A 21,695-nucleotide genomic window follows, 5' to 3' on the forward strand; every position below is an offset into this window, starting at 1 on the left:
TATATCCAGTCTGAATTTGCCTAGCTGCAACTTCCAACCGTTGGCTCATGCTCTACCTTTCTCTGCTAGACTGAAGTGCCCATTATTAACTATTTGTTCCCCATGTAGATACTTACAGTCTATAACCAAGTCACTTCTTAACCTTCTTTTTGTTAAGCTAAATAGATTGAGGTCCTTGAGTCCATCACTATAAGGCATGTTTTATAATCAGTCTTGTGACTCTTCTCTGAACACGCTCCAATTTATCAATATCCTTCTTAAATTGTGCACACCAGAACTGGACACAGTATTCCAGCAGTGGTTGCACCAGTGCCAAATACAGAAATAAAATAACCTCTCTACTCCTGCTTGAGATTCCCCTATTTAGGCATCTGGTCACCCTATTTCTGTATGCATTTCCCCAGGTTTTTTTGTAAAAATCAAAACTGAACTGCCCCAGAAATTCTGTCATGTGGAATCATCGTGAAACTCGCATGGCTCCAACCCTGCCGATGAACCTTTAGATCCACTGCACAGACTTCTGCCACGTGAGCTAATGGAGTAAGTGATGGCAGAGGCAGTAGGTTGTCATCCTATATGTGATAGATCAGCTCTATAGGGGGATGAGACACTTTTTTTGCCACTGGGTTTCACAGATATCTGCTGACAGAAGAGGAACTGTGAAACTCAGGAATCCTGGGTCTATTCCAGGCTCCTGAACGGAGTGGTCTCTAGTAGTCAAAGACCCTTCTTCCCCGTCCCCTCCAGTCTATGTCTAGCCTATTGCTGTCTAACCCGCCCCAGCTCCTCATCTGATTTCAACTGCCCCCCACTACCGCTCTGGATTCCATGTCCCAGTTTCCTGGTCCTGTCTCACTCTCCTCTCTCCCCGCCCCCATCCCTCAGATGGGATGTTCGTTCCAGACTGGCAAAATTATAAGGCTTCCCAACATTTCAACACTTCCCATTCTAAATTTTCAGTTGCTTAACTATAGGCTAGCTCTGCCTACAACAAAGCATATTCAGAACCTGCGATTAAAGGGATTATAAGTGTAGCAACCTCCATCATAGCTAGTCACCAAAGATTGAACCCGAGCCATCCAGACTTAAAAGCATGAGCTTCTACTACTTGAGTTCAAGATATAACTCCCTTAGCTGGTAGCTATACAGTTATCCTCTAAAAGTCCACCAGAGGAGGGCACAAAACACATGTTGGACAGTGAATTACAAAAGTGCCAAATATTATTATTAGACCTGCAGTTCTTTTCACAATGAACATCAGCGGGGGATAAACTGGGAGTTTAAGACTATTTGGAAAACAATTTTAGAATAACGTTCAGTGCGTGGTTTAAAAGAAAAAAAACCTGTTAAAACTCATAACTTAGCAGCATTCAATGTTTGAAAAAAAACAACTTCTAGGAGCTATGGGATACAAGTTAAGAATGTTGAAACAGGAAGATGTTATGCTTAGTTACCACCTGGGCAAGGCGGAATGCTATGTAATACTTGCAAGATTTCACTGTAATGTTTTACAATATATAGCAGTGCAATGCTGATTCCATTGATATTGTTGACCAATTCATGCTGATTTTATTTCAGCCCTCATCTTAATAGTTTTGAATACTGTAGATCACAATTTTCAGCTCAGTTGGTCTGAACATGCAGAGCTTTAAAATTGCTATGCTCTAAACTGTATATTAACTACAATTTTATAAACCTGCATGTCAGAGAACTGTGTGCCACTACTACTAGACAGTGGCACAAGGCAATTCAGTGTGAATCACAGAAATGTAGGACTGGAAGGGACATCAACAGGTCATCTAGTCAAACCTCTGCACTGAGGCAGGACAGAGTAATAACAACTAGACCATCCTTGACAGGTGTTTGTCTAACCTCTTAAAAAACTCCAATGACTGCTATTCCATAACCTCTCTAGGTAACTTGTCCGGTACTTAACTACCTTTACAGGTAGGAAGTTTTTCCTAATGTCTAACTTAAATCTCCCTTGCTACAATTTAAGCCCATTGCTTCTTTTTCCTGCATGTCCTGAGTGGGACGGGGGTGGGTCCAGGCAGTGGGATTGGGGGGAGGGAGGTCGAGGGAGTCGGTGGGTGTGTGGGGATGGACCGGGGGAATCAGGGTGGAGGAACTGAGGGGGACAGGACTGGGACTGGGGGAGTCGGGGGGGCTGAGGGGGATGGGACAGGACTGGGATGGGGGGAGTAGGGTAGGGGCTGAGGGGAGCATGAATGGGACAGGGTAGAGAGAGCTGTGTAGAGTGGGGCGGGGCGGGGGAGACAATGGGGCTGGGCTGGGGAGGGTCGGGGGGTTGGGGAGAGGGACAGGGTCTGGAGGAGATGAGACAGAGGGGAGCAGGACGGGAATGGGGGGAAGTTGAGGGGGTGGGACAGCAGGGGGAGCGATGGGGGTGGGATGACGGGGGAGGCTGAAGAAGAGATTTGGGGTAGGGCAAGGCTGAGGGCAATGGGTTGCGGGGAGCAGGGAGACTGTGGGGGAGGCTGTTGGAACTGGGGCAGGGTGGGAGCTGAGGGCAGTGGGTCGGGTCTACACTGGCACCTCTCAGCATTGCTGTGCCAGGTGGCAGACCTGCACCAGCGCTACCCTGGCGATGGAAGAGTCCTCAGCAGAAATGCAGACTTCATGACACAGACCCTCCTCGTCACTTCAAACCTGGCGCTGCTCTGGTCAGTCGCTAGGCTCTTGTCACTTTCAAACCCATGCAGGGTATCTGGCTCTTTTTCAGTTCTCAGGTTAAGAAAAGCCTCTGTGTTTTGTGAGGGCTTCAGCATTCACTTTCCTACTTGACAAACTGTCTGCCTGACACATTGCTCCCAGGGCATTCATATTTATTCATTATCGGCAGGTCCATCAGATTAACGAGCAACACAGGGGGAAGCAACACAATGGTGTCATGGATTTTTAATTTTTCAAACCACTTTGGCCTCAACAGGGATAACAGCAAATCTGGAGAGAGCAGATGGGTGTCAGGATGGGTTTGGGTATTTTTTTTTTTTAAGTGAAAATGTTTGGGTCTGAGCAAAGGCTGCAAACTTCCCTTTGGAAACCTCTGCTGATCTTTTGCCCCAGGGGCTAACGACAGCCTGGAATCCGGGACAGATTTCCACATCCATTCAGGGTGAGATGATCGGGGGGAGGGGAGGGACTGTGGGGGAGGCTGAGGGAACAGGGTCAGGGTGGGGGCTGAGGGCAGTGGGGCTGAGGGGAGCCCCCCCACAGGGACCTGCCAGGGGGCCAGGTGAGCCCAGCAGTGCTTACCTGGAGCGGCTCCCAGGAAGCATCCAGCAGGCAGGTCCCTCCCAGTCCCTCTGGCTCCTTCCTAGGGTACGGTCGGGTCGAGGGGAGGGGGGGCTCTCTGCCCGGCACCCGCTGCCGGAGTCTACAAACCCCGCCCCGCTGCAGCACGCAGTGGAGCGAGACCTCCTTGCTGCCTCTCTGTGTACCTGGGGCAGGGGCAGGGCTGCACTCTGCAGGCTCCTGCCGGCCGGGCGGCGGGCCCCGTGGGCTGGCGCCGCTGCCGCGCTGGGAGCTCAGCTGTGCGCTGTCCCAGGGCCCAGGGAGGAAAGGTGAGTGGCGCCAGTGGCGTCGGCTTGCCGCGGTCCCCCTCATATAGGGTGACCAGACGTCCCGACCAGTGTAAGGTCGGGACACGGGACAAGTCCCCTAAAATCGGGACTGTCCCGATAATATTGGGATGTCTGGTCACCCTATTTGCTACTGAGATACCAACTCCTTGCCTCCAATTGGCCAATGATGCCAGCCTCCGTCACCCACCTGTTACATTTTCACACAAGCACCTTTGCTGCCACACTTAAGAGAACTTCCCATGAATATCCATAAAGCTACCTCATTGTCCTCTTCTAAATCCCTCCTTAAAATGCTCCTTTTCCATGATGCCTACAAAAACACTTGACAGCACTTAAGCTGTTGGCATGCTCACCCAATTGCCAGTCATGCTGACTAACACTGTTTTATTGTTTCCTTGTACTTTCCCATCTAGGGTGACCAGACGTCCAGATATGTGTTTTGTGCCCTCCTCTGGTGGATTTTTAGAGGATAACTGTATAGCTACCAGCTAAGGGAGTTATATCTTGAACTCAAGTAGTAGAAGCTCATGCTTTTAAGTCTGGATGGCTCGGGTTCAATCTTTGGTGACTAGCTATGATGGAGGTTGCTACACTTATAATCCCTTTAATCGCAGGTTCTGAATATGCTCTGTTGTAGGCAGAGCTAGCCTATAGTTAAGCAACTGAAAATTTAGAATGGGAAGTGTTGAAATGTTGGGAAGCCTTATAATTTTGCCAGTCTGGAACGAACATCCCATCTGAGGGATGGGGGCGGGGAGAGAGGAGAGTGAGACAGGACCAGGAAACTTCGACATGGAATCCAGAGCGGTAGTGGGGGGCAGTTGAAATCAGATGAGGAGCTGGGGCGGGTTAGACAGCAATAGGCTAGACATAGACTGGAGGGGACGGGGAAGAAGGATCTTTGACTACTAGAGACCACTCCGTTCAGGAGCCTGGAATAGACCCAGGATTCCAGAGTTTCACAGTTCCTCTTCTGTCAGCAGATATCTGTGAAACCCAGTGGCAAAAAAGTGTCTCATCCCCCTATAGAGCTGATCTATCACATATAGGATGACAACTTACTGCCTCTGCCATCACTTACTCCATTAGCTCACGTGGCAGAAGTCTGTGCAGTGGATCTAAAGGTTCATCGGCAGGGTTGGAGCCATGCGAGTTTCACGATGATTCCACATGACAGAATTTCTGGGGCAGTTCAGTTTTGATTTTAACAAAAAAAACCTGGGGAAATGCATACAGAAATAGGGTGACCAGATGCCTAAATAGGGGAATCTCAAGCAGGAGTAGAGAGGTTATTTTATTTCTGTATTTGGCACTGGTGCAACCACTGCTGGAATACTGTGTCCAGTTCTGGTGTGCACAATTTAAGAAGGATATTGATAAATTGGAGAGTGTTCAGAGAAGAGTCACAAGACTGATTAAAGGATTATAAAATATGCCTTATAGTGATGGACTCAAGGACCTCAATCTATTTAGCTTAACAAAAAGAAGGTTAAGAAGTGACTTGGTTATAGACTGTAAGTATCTACATGGGGAACAAATAGTTAATAATGGGCACTTCAGTCTAGCAGAGAAAGGTAGAGCATGAGCCAACGGTTGGAAGTTGCAGCTAGACAAATTCAGACTGGATATAAGGCATAGCTTTTCAATGTGAGAGTAATTAACGATTAACAATATACTAAGGGTCATGGTGTTTTTCTAAAAGCTTTTTCTAACAGCTATCCTCTAGGAATTGTTTTGGGAAAGTTCTATGTCTGTGCTATACAGGCGGTGAGACCAGGTGATCGGGATCCCTTCTGGCTTTATAATCTCAGAACTAGGTACATCAATTCACATGCAAAATTCTCATTGAATTCAATAGGTGTCCTTGCCCTGTGGCTTGTGGTGCACGCTGCAGCAGGGGCCGTACAACCTCTCTTGCAGCTTCCTAGGGCCCCCTCTCATGGCTCTGTGCACCTGTGTCTGTCATTGTCGTCCTCTCCCCTCCCCCCGCCCCGCTCACCCAATGTGTCCTGATATTTCACTCTTGCGATCTGGTCACCCTAGTAGCAAAGGGGAGATGATGGGTAGTGGGGAGATAGGCTGTGAAAGGCACTGAAAGAGAAGAAAAGTAGGTTATGTAAAGACAACTCCCACCTGTTCATGCTCTCTGTATGTGTGTGTATATATATCTCCTCAATATATGGTTCACTCTATATGCATCCGAAGAAGTGGGTTGTAGCCCACGAAAGCTTATGCTCTAATAAATTTGTTAGTCTCTAAGGTGCCACAAGTACTCCTGTTATTTTTGCGGATACAGACTAACACGGCTGCTACTCTGAAATAGGTTATGTTTGATACACAGAGGGAGCTAGTGGACAGATGCAAAGAGAGGGGTGATATATTCAAAGCAACAAGCCTGCAGAATGACCTTTGCAGCAGCATGCTGACTGGATACAAGTGGGGCAACATTGCATTTGTCAAGGCTAGAGAAAAGGCTGCTGTAGTAATCACCTCATAAGATGATCAAGTATCAGGGGGTAGCCGTGTTAGTCTGTATCTACAAAAACAACAAGGAGTCTGGTGGCACCTTAAAGACTAACAGATTTATTTGGGCATAAGCTTTCGTGGGTAAAAACCTCACTTCTTCCTATGCATCCGAAGAAGTGAGGTTTTTACCCACGAAAGCTTATGCCCAAATAAATCTGTTAGTCTTTAAGGTGCCACCAGACTCCTTGTTGTTCACATAAGATGATGAGAACCTGGCCAAGAATTTTAGCTATGGTTAGGAAAGACTGTATATTAGAGATGTTATGCAGAAAGAAATGCGTTGCAGACTGCTATGGTCAGCTGGATGGCAGCCTTTTACCCCAGAGCCAGCTGCACTTCAAGGGTGCTGTAGATACAGAACAGTTAAAATAAACGGAAAGAGGAGGGAGAGCTCTGAGGGCACCAAGCCACGAGGGGGGAGCGCTCTGCTTCACCAAACCAGGGCCAGGTGCAGACCTTGTGCTTTAGGACCCGAAAGGGGAGTATCTGTGGCCGGGGCTGGCACGAACCCAGCACCGCTGTCTCCCTGGCAGATTCTCAGTTTATGCAGCCAAACGCCTGTTCATGGGCCGCGAATGTCAGTGGAGCAGCAATGCTACCCCGGGCAGCTTGGCACACACGGCAGCTCCCGCCGGTCTCCTCCCAACAAGCCAGGGTCTCCCAGGGTCAGCAGCCGGGGCCCAATGAGGGGCAGGCCCAGGCGGCGACGCCCGGGCTGTCTCCTCCCCCAGGCGGTTTGTGCAATGCAAGGCGGAGCTGCTGGTTTGCAGGCAGTCGCCGGCGCCTGGAACACGGTATATTACAGCGGCCGGCTGCACCTATAGCCTAAGCCTGCCTCGCTTCCTGTCCCGGCAGCTGCCAGCACCAGCCGCTTTCCTCGGTCCCCCTACCGCCACAGCTCCCCATGGAGAAGGCTGAGGACGGGTCCCAGGGCTTCCTGCCGCCCTTCGAGCACTTCGCCACTCAGGCCATCCACGTGGGGCAGGAGCCGGAGCAATGGACCTCCATGGCCGTCGTGCCCCCCATCTCTCTCTCCACCACCTTCAAGCAGCAGGCGCCCGGCCAGCACTGCGTGAGTGGGGACTCCTGCGGGGGAGGGAGTGGAAGGGGTGATGCGGAGGGAAGGGAAACGTGGGGAGTGAGCGAGAGAAAGCGCTGCGGGCAGGAGCGAGAGGAATGGAACAGATGTCGGTTTCAAAGGCTCTCTCAACCTGTCAGGAAATGAGGTGGGGTAAAAGGTTTACTCCCCTATAAAGCAGAAACGTGCGTCCCTGTAGGTCCAGTCCAGCTCTGACCCTTACACAAATTATCCACATGTAAACACACGCACATTTGTAAGGGAAACCAATTTGTTTCCTGTCAATTCAGACTGGAAATAGTGGTTTATTTTTTTTAAAATCCAGTTTTGGGGCACAAAAAAGATGTAAAGCAGCAAACTGTTTACAGCTGAAGAGTTTAAAAAAAGTCTCAACAATTTTTTGTTTTGCAAAATTTCAAAACAAACTTATTTTCCCTGGAGAAGGCTCTTTCAAGTATGCCAAGTTTCAGCCAAAAGCAAAAATTCTGTATCATTGCCGTAAATAATCCTCCTCTGTATCACAAAAAGGTCCAGAGTGGAAATGCACACTCATTTTTAACTCTAGAGATTCCAGTGGATACCATAGAACAGAAACCCTTTGCCACTGCACTTTAAACGTTACAACACAGCTTGGAAGTTTCGTAAACCAGGTGGCAGCTGCCCAAATAGGCACCTGTCCAAAGCAGCATATCTATCATTAAATACTCAGTGCAGAGACATATTATGCATTTAAAAATCAATATTTATAATGCTTAATAAAGTTTTTGACTCTTTAACCATTTAATGCATGTCAGTCTAGCAATGTCAGAATGATGAAAGAAGGGGCTTGGCTGCCCGAGGGAGGTAGTGCGCAGTGAGTTAGTGTAGAGTAGGTAGTGAACTTTAAATTCTTACCCTATCTCTGTGTGGACACTCTTACTGTGCATTAAGTGTACCCTTAGGTAGTTTAGCTTAATTTAATTCAGATTGGAAGTATGTTAATGGGCACAAGGGCCCTTTTAGTGCTCAGTAAGGGTATCCACATGGGGGTGGTTGTGGTGGTTAATGCAGAATAGCTAGTGCACAACAGCTACTTTGGACTTCCCCCCCTGTGTAGAGAAGCCCTAAGTAAACATGCAAAACAGGCTGGAAGAAAAAACATAATTCCCTCCCTTGCTCCCTTTGCTCTGTTAATGCAGAATTGTAGCAGTTGTCAAGAGAAGGCAAACTTGTTTTCCTCTGAGACTAGTCAGCTTGGAGCTTAATATCTCCCACAATTAGCTGAATGTGGATCAGAATCAGGTCATTAGACTGTATTTCTTCTTTCAGTCTGATTTCCCGGTAGTATTAGTATGGGGGAAGAGTAATAGAAAAAGTTCCTTGATAGTTTGTAGGCATGGATATATGGTCCTTACAGTTTCTCTTAACTGTAATACTACTAAAAAGTGGTCATACTGCAGAACAGAGCAAAAAGCAATGCAATACTCCATAAACTACAAACTATGCTAGAGAAGGGGTTGAGTATAGTAATTTAGCACAGAAGGGGTTGTACTGTAGGCTGAAAGGAAACAATGCCTGCTAGCAGAGATCAGAGACTGACATGCCATTGATTCAGAGCCAAGATCTTCACCTGATTAGTGATGTTTTGGGTGCCCAGTTTGAGATATATTAAAGGGGCCTGACTTTAAAGAAGTGCTGAGTACCTGCCCCCTGAAAATCAGAGCCCTCTAAGCTGTCTCAAATTAAGCACCCTAAATCAATAGTCCATTTAAAAAAAAATGACCCATGTGTGCAGGTCCAAATGTTACTATCCCTCCCTCAGACTAACTTAAGTAAACAAATGAAGCCAGCAACATCAATCTTTTCCCCCCAGCTAGAGGTATAGGTTCTTCTTTGAGAGATGTCCCTGTGGGTGCTCCACTCCAGGTGTTGGTGCGTCCCTGCGCCTTTGCTTGGAGATTTTTGTAGCAGTACTCGTACCGGCCACGCATGCGCAGAGGCTGCCCCCCTGCTCTGAGTCTAGCTTAATAGTACGCATGCGTGGCTGGTCTCCTCAGTTCCTTCTCTACCGTCCCCGGCCTGAGACGGAGCTCAGCAGACTCGTTTAGAAATCCTTTCATCTGTCAGATGGACACTCACAATACATAAAATGTTTGGGGGAAGCCCACATTCCCCAAAGATGTGCCCACTGCAGCAAACTTAGTTCCAGGGCACGGAAGGACAGGGAGCTTAGACTCAAACTGCTCCTCCTTCAAAAATCTCTGGGGTCAGTTTCAGACCCAGGCGCTGATTCCGACTCCGCTGCCCGACACAGCCCCCCCGCCTCAAAGAAGCTAAAAAAATCTACAAAAAAAGGGCAACCTTCTTCATCAAAGAAGGTTATGAGGCACAAGATTTCTTCAGGCAGATCAACAGTTTCCCTGCCTGTGCTTCCCTGCCTGAGCACCTTTGATGAGCCGGGCTCCTCCGGCACCGCGCGAAACCCGCCTGAGGCTGCGGCGGCGGCGCAAAGCTCCGGTGCCGAGGCTTTAGGCTTCCAGCTGCCTGCCTCTCTTCTGGCACCGTTCGGCACCGCGACGGACGCGGTGCCGACATTCCACAACCTGCCTCACCCCCTACAGGCTGATGTTGCCCTCCCAGCACTGGCCACGGCACCGGCACCCGCGGAGCTGATTGGCAGTGAGCCAAGAATCAAAACCCCGGCTCAGAGGAATGTTCCCTCACTGCCAGTTGCCTTCACCTCACATAGGAGCCTCAGCACTTCAATTTACTCAGGCAAGAGATCTGTTTGTATCACCTATCCCGCAGTCTCACCTGCTGATTGCCTGCTTCTCTCCAATGGCTGAGTCAGGGTCTGAACAGCCTTCCTCCAGTGAGGAGGAAGCTGAACCACAGGGGGATTTTTCACCATATCAAGACTCCCATCCCCAGACCCCAGTCAACAGAGGTTATAGAAAAATTACCTCCTCCTATTCTCAGGATCCTGCCCCCTGGGGGGTGAACCCCTGGATGGCACCACCTATGCCCTACCCACCACCATGGCAATATTGGGCACCATGGGCATCGTACCCTCGAGAACACACGCGCTACTCCACATCAACCAGGCGCAACACCGGTCTCGCACCACCACCTGACGAATTTGCCAATGACACAAGACACCAGGCAGCACCGTCACACTTGCAGGATCAACCAAGTCCTGCTCCTATTCCAGTAGAGCCGGAGGTAACGCCTGAGGAAGCCTTACTTCCCCCTCCTCCAACACCGTTGGATGACTACGCAAAATTCCAAGACCTTTTTAAAAGAGTTACCAGTGACTTGAGAATTAACTTGGAGGAAGTCCCTGAACAACAGCATGAGTTAACGGACATCCTACAGCCCTCTTCTTCCTCTAGGGTTGCATTACCAATCAATGTAGCCCTTTTAGAACCTGCTAAGTCCATCTGGCAGACTCCAGCTACAAGCCTACCTACCTGTAAACAAGCGGACTGGAAGTACTTCATCCCTTCTAAGGGCTCTGAATTCCTTTTTACCCATCCGGCACCAAACTCGTTGGTAGTAGACGCAGCGAACCAAAGGACCAAACAACAGTATTCCTGCTCCACCCCGGCCAACAAGGAAAGTAAACGCTTGGACCTCTTTGGTCATAAAGTATATGCATCCTCAACGTTACAATTTCGTATAGCTAATTATACTGCAGTTCTTGCAAAATATGACCACAGAAACTATAATAAATTCATGGACTTTATTGATGACATCCCAGAACAGAAAAAACAACAATTCACAGCTCTGGTTTCCGAGGGACAAATCATATCACGTACCGCTCTTCAAGCGGCCCTTGATGTAGCCAATACTGCAGCAAGATCGACCGCCACAGCAGTGGTCATGCGCCGAGGTTCCTGGCTCTCTTCCTCTTTCTTTCCTCGAGAGGTCCAGAGTACCATTGAAGATCTTCCCTTTGATGGTGAAAAACTTTTCGCTTCCACCACGAACAACGTGCTTCACTCAATGAAGGACTCAAGGGCAACCCTCTGGTCCTTAGGTCTCCAGACACCTACGACCAGGAGACGACACTATAGATAGCAACCTTACCAACGTCCACGCTACCCCGCATATACGCAACACTTCCATAGAGCACAGGAGCAACAACAACAACAGCAACGCCAGAGACCAAGATTCCAGCATCGTCGTCCCAATTCTGCGGGGGCGCCTCAACCGCCTCCAACTAATAAGCAGATTTGAAGCCTTGGTCGAGGGTTTAGAAAACAGCGTTCCCACTTCAGCCTGCACACCTATTTTTGGACACCGCCTACGACCATTCTCCCATCAATGGCAGAACATTTCCTCCGACAAGTGGATTATAGAGGTCGTTACAATTGGATACGCCATCCCCTTCCTCTCCTTGCCTCCCACCCACCCACCCTCCCCGTCCCTCTTCAGGGACCCTTCTCACGAGCAACTATTCCACCAAGAAGTGCAACATCTCCTTCAACTGGGAGCAATAGAAATTGTGCCAGAACGACACAAAGGGAAGGGTTTTTACTCCCATTATTTCTTAACAGAAAAGAAAACTGGGGGATGACGACCAATCCTCGACCTCAGGTGGCTCAACAAATTTGTCAAAAAGCAAAAGTTCAGGATGGTTATTCTCACCACCATAATCCCAGCGCTGGAGCAGGGCGATTGGTTTTCAGCCCTCGACCTACAGGACACCTATTTTCATGTGACTATACACCCAGCCCACAGACGCTTCCTACGTTTTACCCTTGGCTCAACACATTTCCAATACAGGGTTCTCCCCTTCAGACTGTCCACGGCCCCCTGTGTTTTTTCCAAGATCCTAGCCGTAGTCACTGCCCACCTCAGGAAACAAGGGGTCGTAATATTTCCTTACCTCTACGATTGCCTCCTCAAAGCCTCAACATTCGACGAAGCTCTCCGATCCACGCGGTTTACCGTCGCTTGTTTCCTATCTCTAGGCCTGCAAATAAACAAAAACAAATCCACATTATGCCCTACCCAACATCTGGAGTTCATAGGAGCATACCTCGACTCCCGGACGGGATTGGCATCTCTCCCACTCGACCGCTTCAGCTCCATAAGCCTACTGGCCACAAAACTTTGCAACAGTCCCCAGGTGACTGTCCGAGACTGTCTATAAATACTAGGTCACATGGCCTCGTGCACTTTCGTGGTGCAAAATGCACGACTCTACATGAGGTGCTTCCAAGCGAGGTTGGGCACGGTTTACAGACCGAATATGCGCTCTCTAAACAAGACTCTCTCCATACCTTTCCGAGTCAAAGATTCTCTACTGTGGTGGACAGTTCACTCCAACCTCTGCTCTGGAGTCCCCTTTCTTCAAGAGGCTCCATCCTGACTACCGATGCATCTCTGACAGGCTGGGGTGCACACATGTCTCACCACACATGGTCTTCAACCGAAACCTCTCTGCACATAAATGTCCTAGAACTTCGAGCCATACGCAATGCGTGCCGTCACTTCCTCCCACTAATCAGGAATCACCATGTACGCATAATGACAGACAACATTGCATGCATGTTCTATGTAAACAGGCAGGGAGGAGCTCGCTCCCACTCGCTTTGCACAGAGGCTATGAAGCTCTGGAATTGGTGCCTTGCGAACAACATCCGGGTATCAGCTGCCTCTCTTCCTGGAGTGATGAACACCACAGCGGGCGAACTAAGCAGACGCTTTCCCTGGGATCACGAATGGGAGATGGACGAGAAAACCATTCACAACATATTCCGCATTTGGGGTCACCCAACCATAGACCTTTTTGCAACTGCGAAAAACACGAAATGTCCCGATTTTTGCTCCAGAGCGGGACTGGGCAAACATTCCCTGGGAGACGCATTCATGATCCCCTGGCACCGAAACTTACTCTATGCATTTCCCCCGATACCGGTTCTCTGATAAAAATACGAACAGACCGTGCCAAGGTGATCCTGATTGCCCCAGCATGGCCCAGACAACTGTGGTTTCCGTTCCTCACCAGAATGTCGATTCGACCACCAATCTCATTGCCTCTCATCCCGAACCTCCTATCACAGCAACACAGCCGATTTCTCCACCCCAACCTGTCCATGCTTTACCTGAAAGCCTGATTCCTACATGGTTCTCCCAAAACGAACTAGATTGCTCTGAACAAGTTCAAAGAGTGCTCCTACATAGCAGAACACAATCTACTCGCACCACCTATCTACAAAAGTGGAAATGATTCACACATTGGTGTTCAGCTAAACAACTTTCTCCCATATCGGTACCTCTCCCGATCATACTTGACTACCTACTGGATCTTAAGCGATCCGGCCTTTCTTTCAGCTCCATAAGAGTCCATTTAGCTGCTATTACAACCTTTCATGACAAAATTGATGATACCTCTGTTTTTGCTCATCCAATCACCAACCGTTTCCTCAAGGGACTCCAAGACCTATACCCAGACATTAAACTGCCTACCACTCCGTGGGACCTTCATTTAGTACTATCTTGCCTAACTCAACAACCATTTGAACCCCTAGCCATGTGCTCCCTTTTAAACCTTTTGATGAAAACAGCATTTTTAGTGGCAATTACCTCCGCCAGACGGGCAGGAGAAATAGCAGCTCTTATGGCAGACCCACCATATACGCTATTTTTCAAGGACAAGGTTACCCTCAGATTGCACCCTAAATTTCTTCCAAAGGTGCATTCATCATTCCACATTAATGAGCCAATACACCTACCAACCTTTTTTCCGAAACCACATGCCAACTCATTCAAAGCCACAATGCACACATTAGATGTACGCAGGGCCTTGTCCTTCTATTTGGGTAGAACCAAACCTTTTAGAAATTCTTCTAGACTCTTTGTCTCCATCGCAGAGCGTTCCAAAGGGACTCCTATTTCTACCCAGAGACTTTCAAACTGGATTTCTCAGTGCATCCGATTGTGCTATCAGATGAAGAACGTTACACCTCCAGATGGCATCAGAACTCACTCCACTAGATCTCTGGCTGCCTCTGTAGCTTTCTTACGCAAAGTTCCCCTGGCTGACATCTGTAAAGCAGCCACTTGGTCCTCTGAACACACATTTGTTAAACATTATGCCCTTACTCAAGGCCCTCTCTCTGATATACGTTTGGGCAGGGCTGTACTATCTACGGCATTCCTATCAGATCTGAAGTCCCTATATCCTTGAGACACACTGCTTTTAAGTCACCTGGAGTGGAGCACCCACAGGGACATCTCTCGAAGAAGAAGAGGAGGTTACTCACCTTGTGCAGTAACTGACGTTCTTCGAGATGAGTGTTCCTGTGGGTGCTCCACTACCCACCCTCCTCCCCTCTACTTCGGAGTTGGGGTAGCCTCCATTGTAGAGAAGGAACTGAGGAGACCGGCCACGCATGCGTGCTATTAAGCTAGACTCAGAGCGGGGGGCAGCCTCTGCGCATGTGTGGCCAGTACGAGTACTGCTACAAAAATCTCTGAGCAAAGGCGCAGGGACGCACCAACACCTGGAGTGGAGCACCCACAGGGACATTCATCTCGAAGAACGTCAGTTACTGCACAGGGTGAGTAACCTCCTCTTTCCCTGTGATCTGAAAAAACATACAGTCTCTAAGGGAAATTTTCAAAGACACAAACTAAAAGTCAGTTGGAGTTGAGTACCTAACTCCTCTTTGTGCCTTTGACTCTCTGTAGATGTGTTGGTGTAGATTCCGAAGTGCTTTCGACATCAGTAAACTGATAGCCAGATGAATGTTCTGTCCTTTATCACATGGTCTATGGGCAAGCAGAATACTACTTCATCTGAAATTTGATAGCAGAATGTAATCTGGACCCATACTGTAATAAACAACAACCACAAAAAAACCTCCTCTGTATTGTTAAATGAATTTGCTTCAATTAGAATATAAACATGGCCCTACTGGGTCAGACCAAAGGTCCATCGAGCCCAGTAACCTGTCTTCCGACAATGTTAGCAAACATTTGCTGCTCACTTTCCATAAATATAATAGAGAATACTGGCAGAAATGTTTGTGGAAACTAAGAATTTTAAGCAGACTTTGGGCAATAATTGTGAAAAATAAACTTTTGAATTCATAAATGTGATTTTTTTCCCCCTCTCCCCCCCCCCCCATTCTAAGCATTACCCTTATTTAACTAAGGAATGGAAACATACCATGTGATCAGTGTGTCCTCTCACTGTCCTCCTGACAGAATTTGAATTTAAATATCAAATACTTGTGAATGAGCAACAGACCAATAATTATTTGCCAAATTTGAGTTAAAATAGCAAATAATCACAAGCTGTTTACAGTCAGTTGGAGAACAGAAATACAGGAGAGTTAATGGAATATACTTTTTATCCAACTTTCTGAGGCACGTTCTTACTGCAAGTTCAAAGACAACTTCCTTACCTTGTGTGAGCTTGTATCAGAATCCAGAACAGGATGAAGAATCTCTTTACACTGGGATTCTGAAACTAGAAAGACATCAGAATACTTAACCAGACTCTCTCCCTTCCTCCCCCCCCCCGTTTTTTTCCCCCTGTTGAGTTTCTTTAGACAGAGCTCCAATGCCCCTTTGAGGGCTGTTGGGCTCATTGCACCAGTGAAGGTCTTCCCAACATGCCAGTTGGAATTTAGGATGACTTGTGCCAAGAAAATACTTGTCCTTTTGGGGATCATAATTTTTCAGACTGACTTTGTGGCTTTCAAAATCTACTGACAGGCCTTCTGCAGCTCCTGCCTTGCAATTGGCAGGAGTGTTGTGTGTGTTAAAAGGGAAGCTCATCTTTCTCTTTGATTAGGGCCCTGGAGGTTTTGGATTCCGTTCAGTTTATTATTGCAGATATGTAAACATTTGTTCTGAGGCAGCTCATGTGACTACCAGTTATACATTTTGGCATCACTGTGTGACAGTCATGCATTGCTGAAAACTTGAGACAGCACTGCATTCTAGAATTGTGGAACAGGATTCAGGACCTGGTCTTTCACCATTTGAAGCCAGTAGGAACTTTACCATTAACTTCAATGGATGCAGGATCAAGCCCCAACTACACTATATTTGAGCCTGATCCTGAAATATTCATTGCCTCCCATTGAGGTCAACTGGAGTTAAAGGTGCGTGGACCCTTTGCAAAGTACCAGAGAGATTATTATGTCCTATTTGAACGTCCATGAGGGAGTCTCATAAGATTATTGCTAGAATAAGACGTTTAAAATCAGCTGGTGCCAAAAACTGAGTTAATTTTTAAAATGGTAGCAAATTAACTTATTGTGGTTTTATCTTCATTATAATACAGCCTGTACTTTAATGAGCACACACTGCATCCAGATTTCCCATACTAACCCCTAAGTTTTAAAAGTTGCATGTGATTTAGACATACAGGCTAGATTCTTAGTTGATGTAAATTAGCATAGCTACATGAAATCTGTGGAGCTGTGCAGATTTACATAGCTGAAGCTCTAGCCTCAGTTTCCCAAAATGGAGGGATAAATGTTAATGCTTGGAATTGAACTATGAAAGACTACTTTTACTAAAAAGGGCTTCTAATGTGAGACTAATTATCAACAAAATATAACAGGACGTATTAAAACCTTATCAGCCAAATTATGGTTATGTCTCAGAGAAATGACTTACTAGAGCTTATGAGAGCGCTTAGTTTGACTGCAAATAGGTTGTCTTCTGTTCTGACAAGCAACGGCTGTTGGGTCCCTGTGGGGTGGTGTACAACAGCTTGTGATAGCAGGTGGCTATTTTTTGGATGCATAAACTTAGTGTTAGGAATATGGATTTCTTGGATGGTCTAGGATTTTACCAAATTTTAAGACCGGTGATTGTCAGTACAAGTTTAACTATATTATTGTACAGCACCTCCTCCAAAATCTCCAACACTTACTGTTGTTTTCACCACAGGGTTTCGAATATAGCCGTAGTGGAAATCCTACTCGGAATTGCCTGGAAAAGGCTGTCGCTGCACTGGATGGAGCCAAGTACTGTAAGCTCTCAGCATTTTCATTAAGAAATATGTCCACATGTGTATCTTGAGTGGACTGCAGTAAAAGTATCCTAAGAGGGTTGGAGCACTGGAGTTTGACCACTAACAGTAAATCATTTAACTCAGGTTTTGCTGTCAGCATTTACTTTGTCAGCTTCTTCACTGGTCTAATCTTTTTTTCTTAAAATATACCTGAATTAATATTCTTTAACCAAAAATGCTAACCATGGTTCGTATATAAATATCAACTCCACTCTGCAGGTCAGTAGAACTACTCATGCAGTAACGTACTATTCAGTATAAGTAAGAGTGGCAGAACCTGGCCCTTTATAAAACACTGACACTAAATAGGAAAACGGGGGAGACAGGGGGAACAGAAATTTTATGTTCATAACATGATGTAAAGACATCTCTCTATTAAAATGTAAATATGTATGTTCTCTGCCACAGTGATTCTTTTTTCTATTCTAGGTTTAGCTTATGCTTCAGGCTTAGCAGCTACTATGAATATTGCACATTTGTTAAAGATGGGAGACACTGTTATCTGTATGGATGATGTTTATGGAGGTAAGTGAGCACAAATATATGTTAGGTCTTAACTGTGTTAGCTGTACTACACCTTAAATATATTAAATTGATCATAGATAACTAAGCATTTAGGATGTTCAACCAGCTATTGTTTGAATTGCATATTTATGATGACCTTATTTTTAATTGGAAAGAATACTTCATGCAATGAAAAGTCTTCTGTAATAACAGACCATTCCTTCATGACTTCGTTGGCCAAAGGTGGAGATGTGACTGTTTGTAGAACGGTTGCACTCGTTTAAGCTGGAGAACTCAAAAGGTATGGCTAACTGGTGGTGTCTGCTTCTGAGAGGAAAAGTCCCAACCTCCTAGCTTGCACAGATAAATGTTGATTCTACTTAGGAATCCAGTAGCTGCTAAAGATCCAAAATGGCCCCAGATAGTCAGTGTTCCAGAAAACAAAACAAAAAAAATCATCTCTGTCGCTTCCTCTAGATTACCTGTTCTACTCACCAGCTTCACCTCAATCCTGTCTGGATTGAGTTTCAGACAGCTCTCATTGCAAACTATTATCTTTACCAGGAACTGTGAAAGCCTTGTCTGAGTCTGTTTGAGCTGTGAGTTCTCAATATATATTGATAACATTGCAGCCCATGTTATCTTGTGATCTTCTTTTCTAGTGATCTTCTTATCTAGTGGCCTCACAAACGTGAACAGGAGGGATGACACATCCTTATGGAGCCTTACATGGGGGAGGGGTGACATATCCTTATTGAGCCTCCATATGGTAAAGAAGGAATTGTTCATATTACTCTGGGAACTTTCAGAGGAAAGAATATATTAATGGAAATGTGACCTTGTCCACTTCTGCCAGAGTCTTCGAGAAAGTAAATACCACCTCAAGGTTCCTGTTTCATGGTCTGCAGAGAGAGCTAGAATAATCAGCATGGTCAACAGGTGACCTTTGTTCATCACTACAAGGAGATAATCAACCAACATAGCTAGTATAGCCTCCATATCATACCCAGGTCTTGAACCAAATTGAAAAAAGACAGAAGAGTCCAGATGCCACAAGTTGATTAGCTGCCTCTTCAGTAAAGGAAAGGTTAGGGAAAGGCCAACCATTTGGCAATATTTGTTAAAAGATGATTTCTTGAGCAAGAGCTGGACAGTATGTTTGAAGGAATTCAGCACCTTGCCCTCCATTATCCACAAAGCAGTTTCTCATATTAAAAAAATGTTAACTTATTTTCCAAGCCACTTAGATTTACCTGGCTGTCCAGTACATGAAGCAGTGCTGCTGACTTAAATTTACAGAGGAAATGGTGGAATTTACTTTTCCACTACCAAAACCAGCATAGCCTGAGACTTAAATGCTCCACACTACAATCTTTCAGGCTCCAGCCTTTCAACCGTGACCACTGGAGATGGGATACTGACCCCTGCCATGTAGCCTCTATTGGCTGCTGTTACAAACCGCCTCCCCTCATGCTTCATCACTTGCAGGTCATCCATATACCAGGATAACCTGTGGGGATAGCTTAAAAAAGGGGGGTTACTAAGGAACCATTGTGTCAGAAGATGATAAATCATCATAATGTCCTACCAGGCAATCAGTAAAGTAGGCTGCTGGCTGTAGAGTATTTCTCTGCAGAAGTATGCAATCCAACCTGGTCCATTACTTTCCCAGACAGAATAAATGGGGGGGAGGGGGAAAGTCTTCTACACTGATGAGAGCAAAAATGAGCCTTTATCTCCACCTGAAAAAGGTAATGCTAGCATGACAAGGGTGTGATCCTCACATTCCCAACCCAGAAATAAGATCTAAAGAGTCTATTTACATGTATGGAGCCAAAAGGAATCCGCAAGTTAAATGTCATATGCTTATGCGAACCCAAGTTGACTCAGAAAACCCATTCTCTACATGGGCATCGAAGTTGCCCAGACAGAATTGTCTTGGTGAGATTGACATCTCTCTTTAAATAGGTTATTTCCAGTGTTTAAAAAAAATAAATAAAAAATTACACTGGATATGCCTACAGCCCTTGGTCATCGCTGTAGGCTTTGTGGCTAAACCTCTGAGTTAATGAGCTCACCAGGGTGGATTTGATTTAAATCAAATTGATTTAAATTATGATTTAAATCACTAGTCAGAAAGCCTCGATTTAATTATGGATTTCTACATAAGGTTGTTATAACCTTAATACATATTCTTCACAAATCAGAGATAGATGTAGGTTTCATTTTTTAGAAGGTACACACTATACATTTTTTAAAGTGATTTATTTTGAAAACTTTTCAGATTAGTTTTACAGCTATATCAGAAAATAAATGATTGGTTATTTTACCAAAAGTAATTGAAGGAGATAGTTCACCTCCCAATGACTTCATAAATATCTCCAATTCAACAGGTTAATCATTAATATTTGGAGGATTTTCTTGCCATGCTGTATTAGGAGGAGAACATCACCAGACAGACATTTAAATTGTTTTATTTAACTAAAACAACTATGTTATGTATTCTGGATTTTTTTCTTCAACAGCAAACACATAATATTTTAACAAAACAAGAATATGAATTTTTGAATTTAAACATTCAAGTTTTTTAAAATCAGGCTTGTTTTTGTTAACATTGTTTTTAACTAAAATAGTTAAATGAAATATTTAAAAAAAAATTAAATCAACTATGTCAGCCACGTCAACACAAGAAACTTAAAATATTGGCTTCTGTAACTAAGTCAGTCGTCTTCACCTTCATTTTCCTGTTCGTTCATAATCTGGAAAAGGAAAAACAAACTTTCCTGCTTTTTTCAGGTCCCAAACGATTTCTAAATTTGGAATGAATTAGTCCAAAGGAAGAAAATATCCTTTCTACACTGGCAGAAGAAGTTACTGCTGTTAAGTGAGATTATCACTTCAACAGTCTCCGAATCCAAGTGCTTAAGTGACTTCCACCAGTTCACTGGTGTGACTTTCTTTAAAACATCATCAGCAAACATATATTTCTTGAATGGTTCACCCTTAGTTCTGAAGTTTATTATAGTTGGCATTATGGAGGGATGATTGCTGGATGTCCATGTCATAGCCAACTCCTCTTCTTCAGCAGTTAAGGTTTGACCCTGGTACTGAGTATTGAGAATAGTTGCAAGAAAATGAGCTGGAGATAGTCCTTGTCCCATTCATAGTTTTTTTTGTAATTTAACTCTGTCATTGCATATTTCTCTTTTTAAGATCTCACTCAGTTCCTTCCAAATTTCAACAGCGTCAGCAATAAAATAGCGATTTCCCTGCATTTTGTTCAAGGCTACAGAAATAGGCTTCAAGGTACTCAGCATGTGTTCAACTTTTCTCTTAAGCCCAATGGCGAGAACTTTGGCTGTGACAGTGCCATCTACTTTTTCACAATTTTGTTCACAAACTGTCATCAGATTAGGCCAGATCTTGATATAGTGCTCAAAACAGTCCACTACTGAGTTCCATCGTATGTCTTGTGGGAGAGTTAGCTTGGTTCCTCCCACCTTTTTCAGAGCAGCTGCTGCAAAGTGGTTGTTACGGAAGTATTTTGCAATTTCAACAACATTAGCCTTTATTTCTGGAACACTGAAGTCTTTGGCTAGGAGGTGCATCAAATGAGCAATGCAACCGTATTTGGGACTTTCTTCGCTCTCTTCTAAATAATTTCTTCTCATCTTGGATACATTTGCAGCATTGTCTGTGACCAAGCTGCGTACTAGACATTTGAATTTTTTTTCACAGTTTGTTATAGCTTTTACTGCTGCTACTGTAAGTATTCTGCTGTGTGTACATTTCCTGATGTATCAATTGTTTCTGTAAGGAAGACATTCCCTTCTTCTGTTGTCACACAAGCACATACAACAGGATCATTGTGGACATTGCTCCACCCATCAAGACTCAAGTTAACAATGTTACCCTCTAGAACTTTTGCACCCTGCTCAATCTCTTTCATACACTTTAT

General features: G+C 45.4%; 1 protein-coding gene across 1 annotated transcript in view; it reads left to right on the forward strand.

Annotated features, from left to right (window-relative positions):
* Nucleotides 1-6,954: 6,954 nt before the first annotated feature.
* CTH (cystathionine gamma-lyase) overlaps nt 6,955-21,695 on the forward strand; it is a 47,026-nt gene continuing 32,285 nt past the window's right edge. The window contains exons 1-3 of the mRNA XM_065409277.1: nt 6,955-7,203; nt 17,110-17,191; nt 17,663-17,758. Of these exons, the coding sequence (XP_065265349.1) occupies nt 7,036-7,203; nt 17,110-17,191; nt 17,663-17,758 (346 nt within the window). The 5' untranslated portion in view covers nt 6,955-7,035. The remainder of the gene's footprint in view (nt 7,204-17,109; nt 17,192-17,662; nt 17,759-21,695) is intronic.

Source organism: Emys orbicularis, chromosome 8 (genome assembly GCF_028017835.1).
Source record: "Emys orbicularis isolate rEmyOrb1 chromosome 8, rEmyOrb1.hap1, whole genome shotgun sequence".
NCBI classification, from domain to species: Eukaryota; Metazoa; Chordata; order Testudines; family Emydidae; genus Emys; species Emys orbicularis.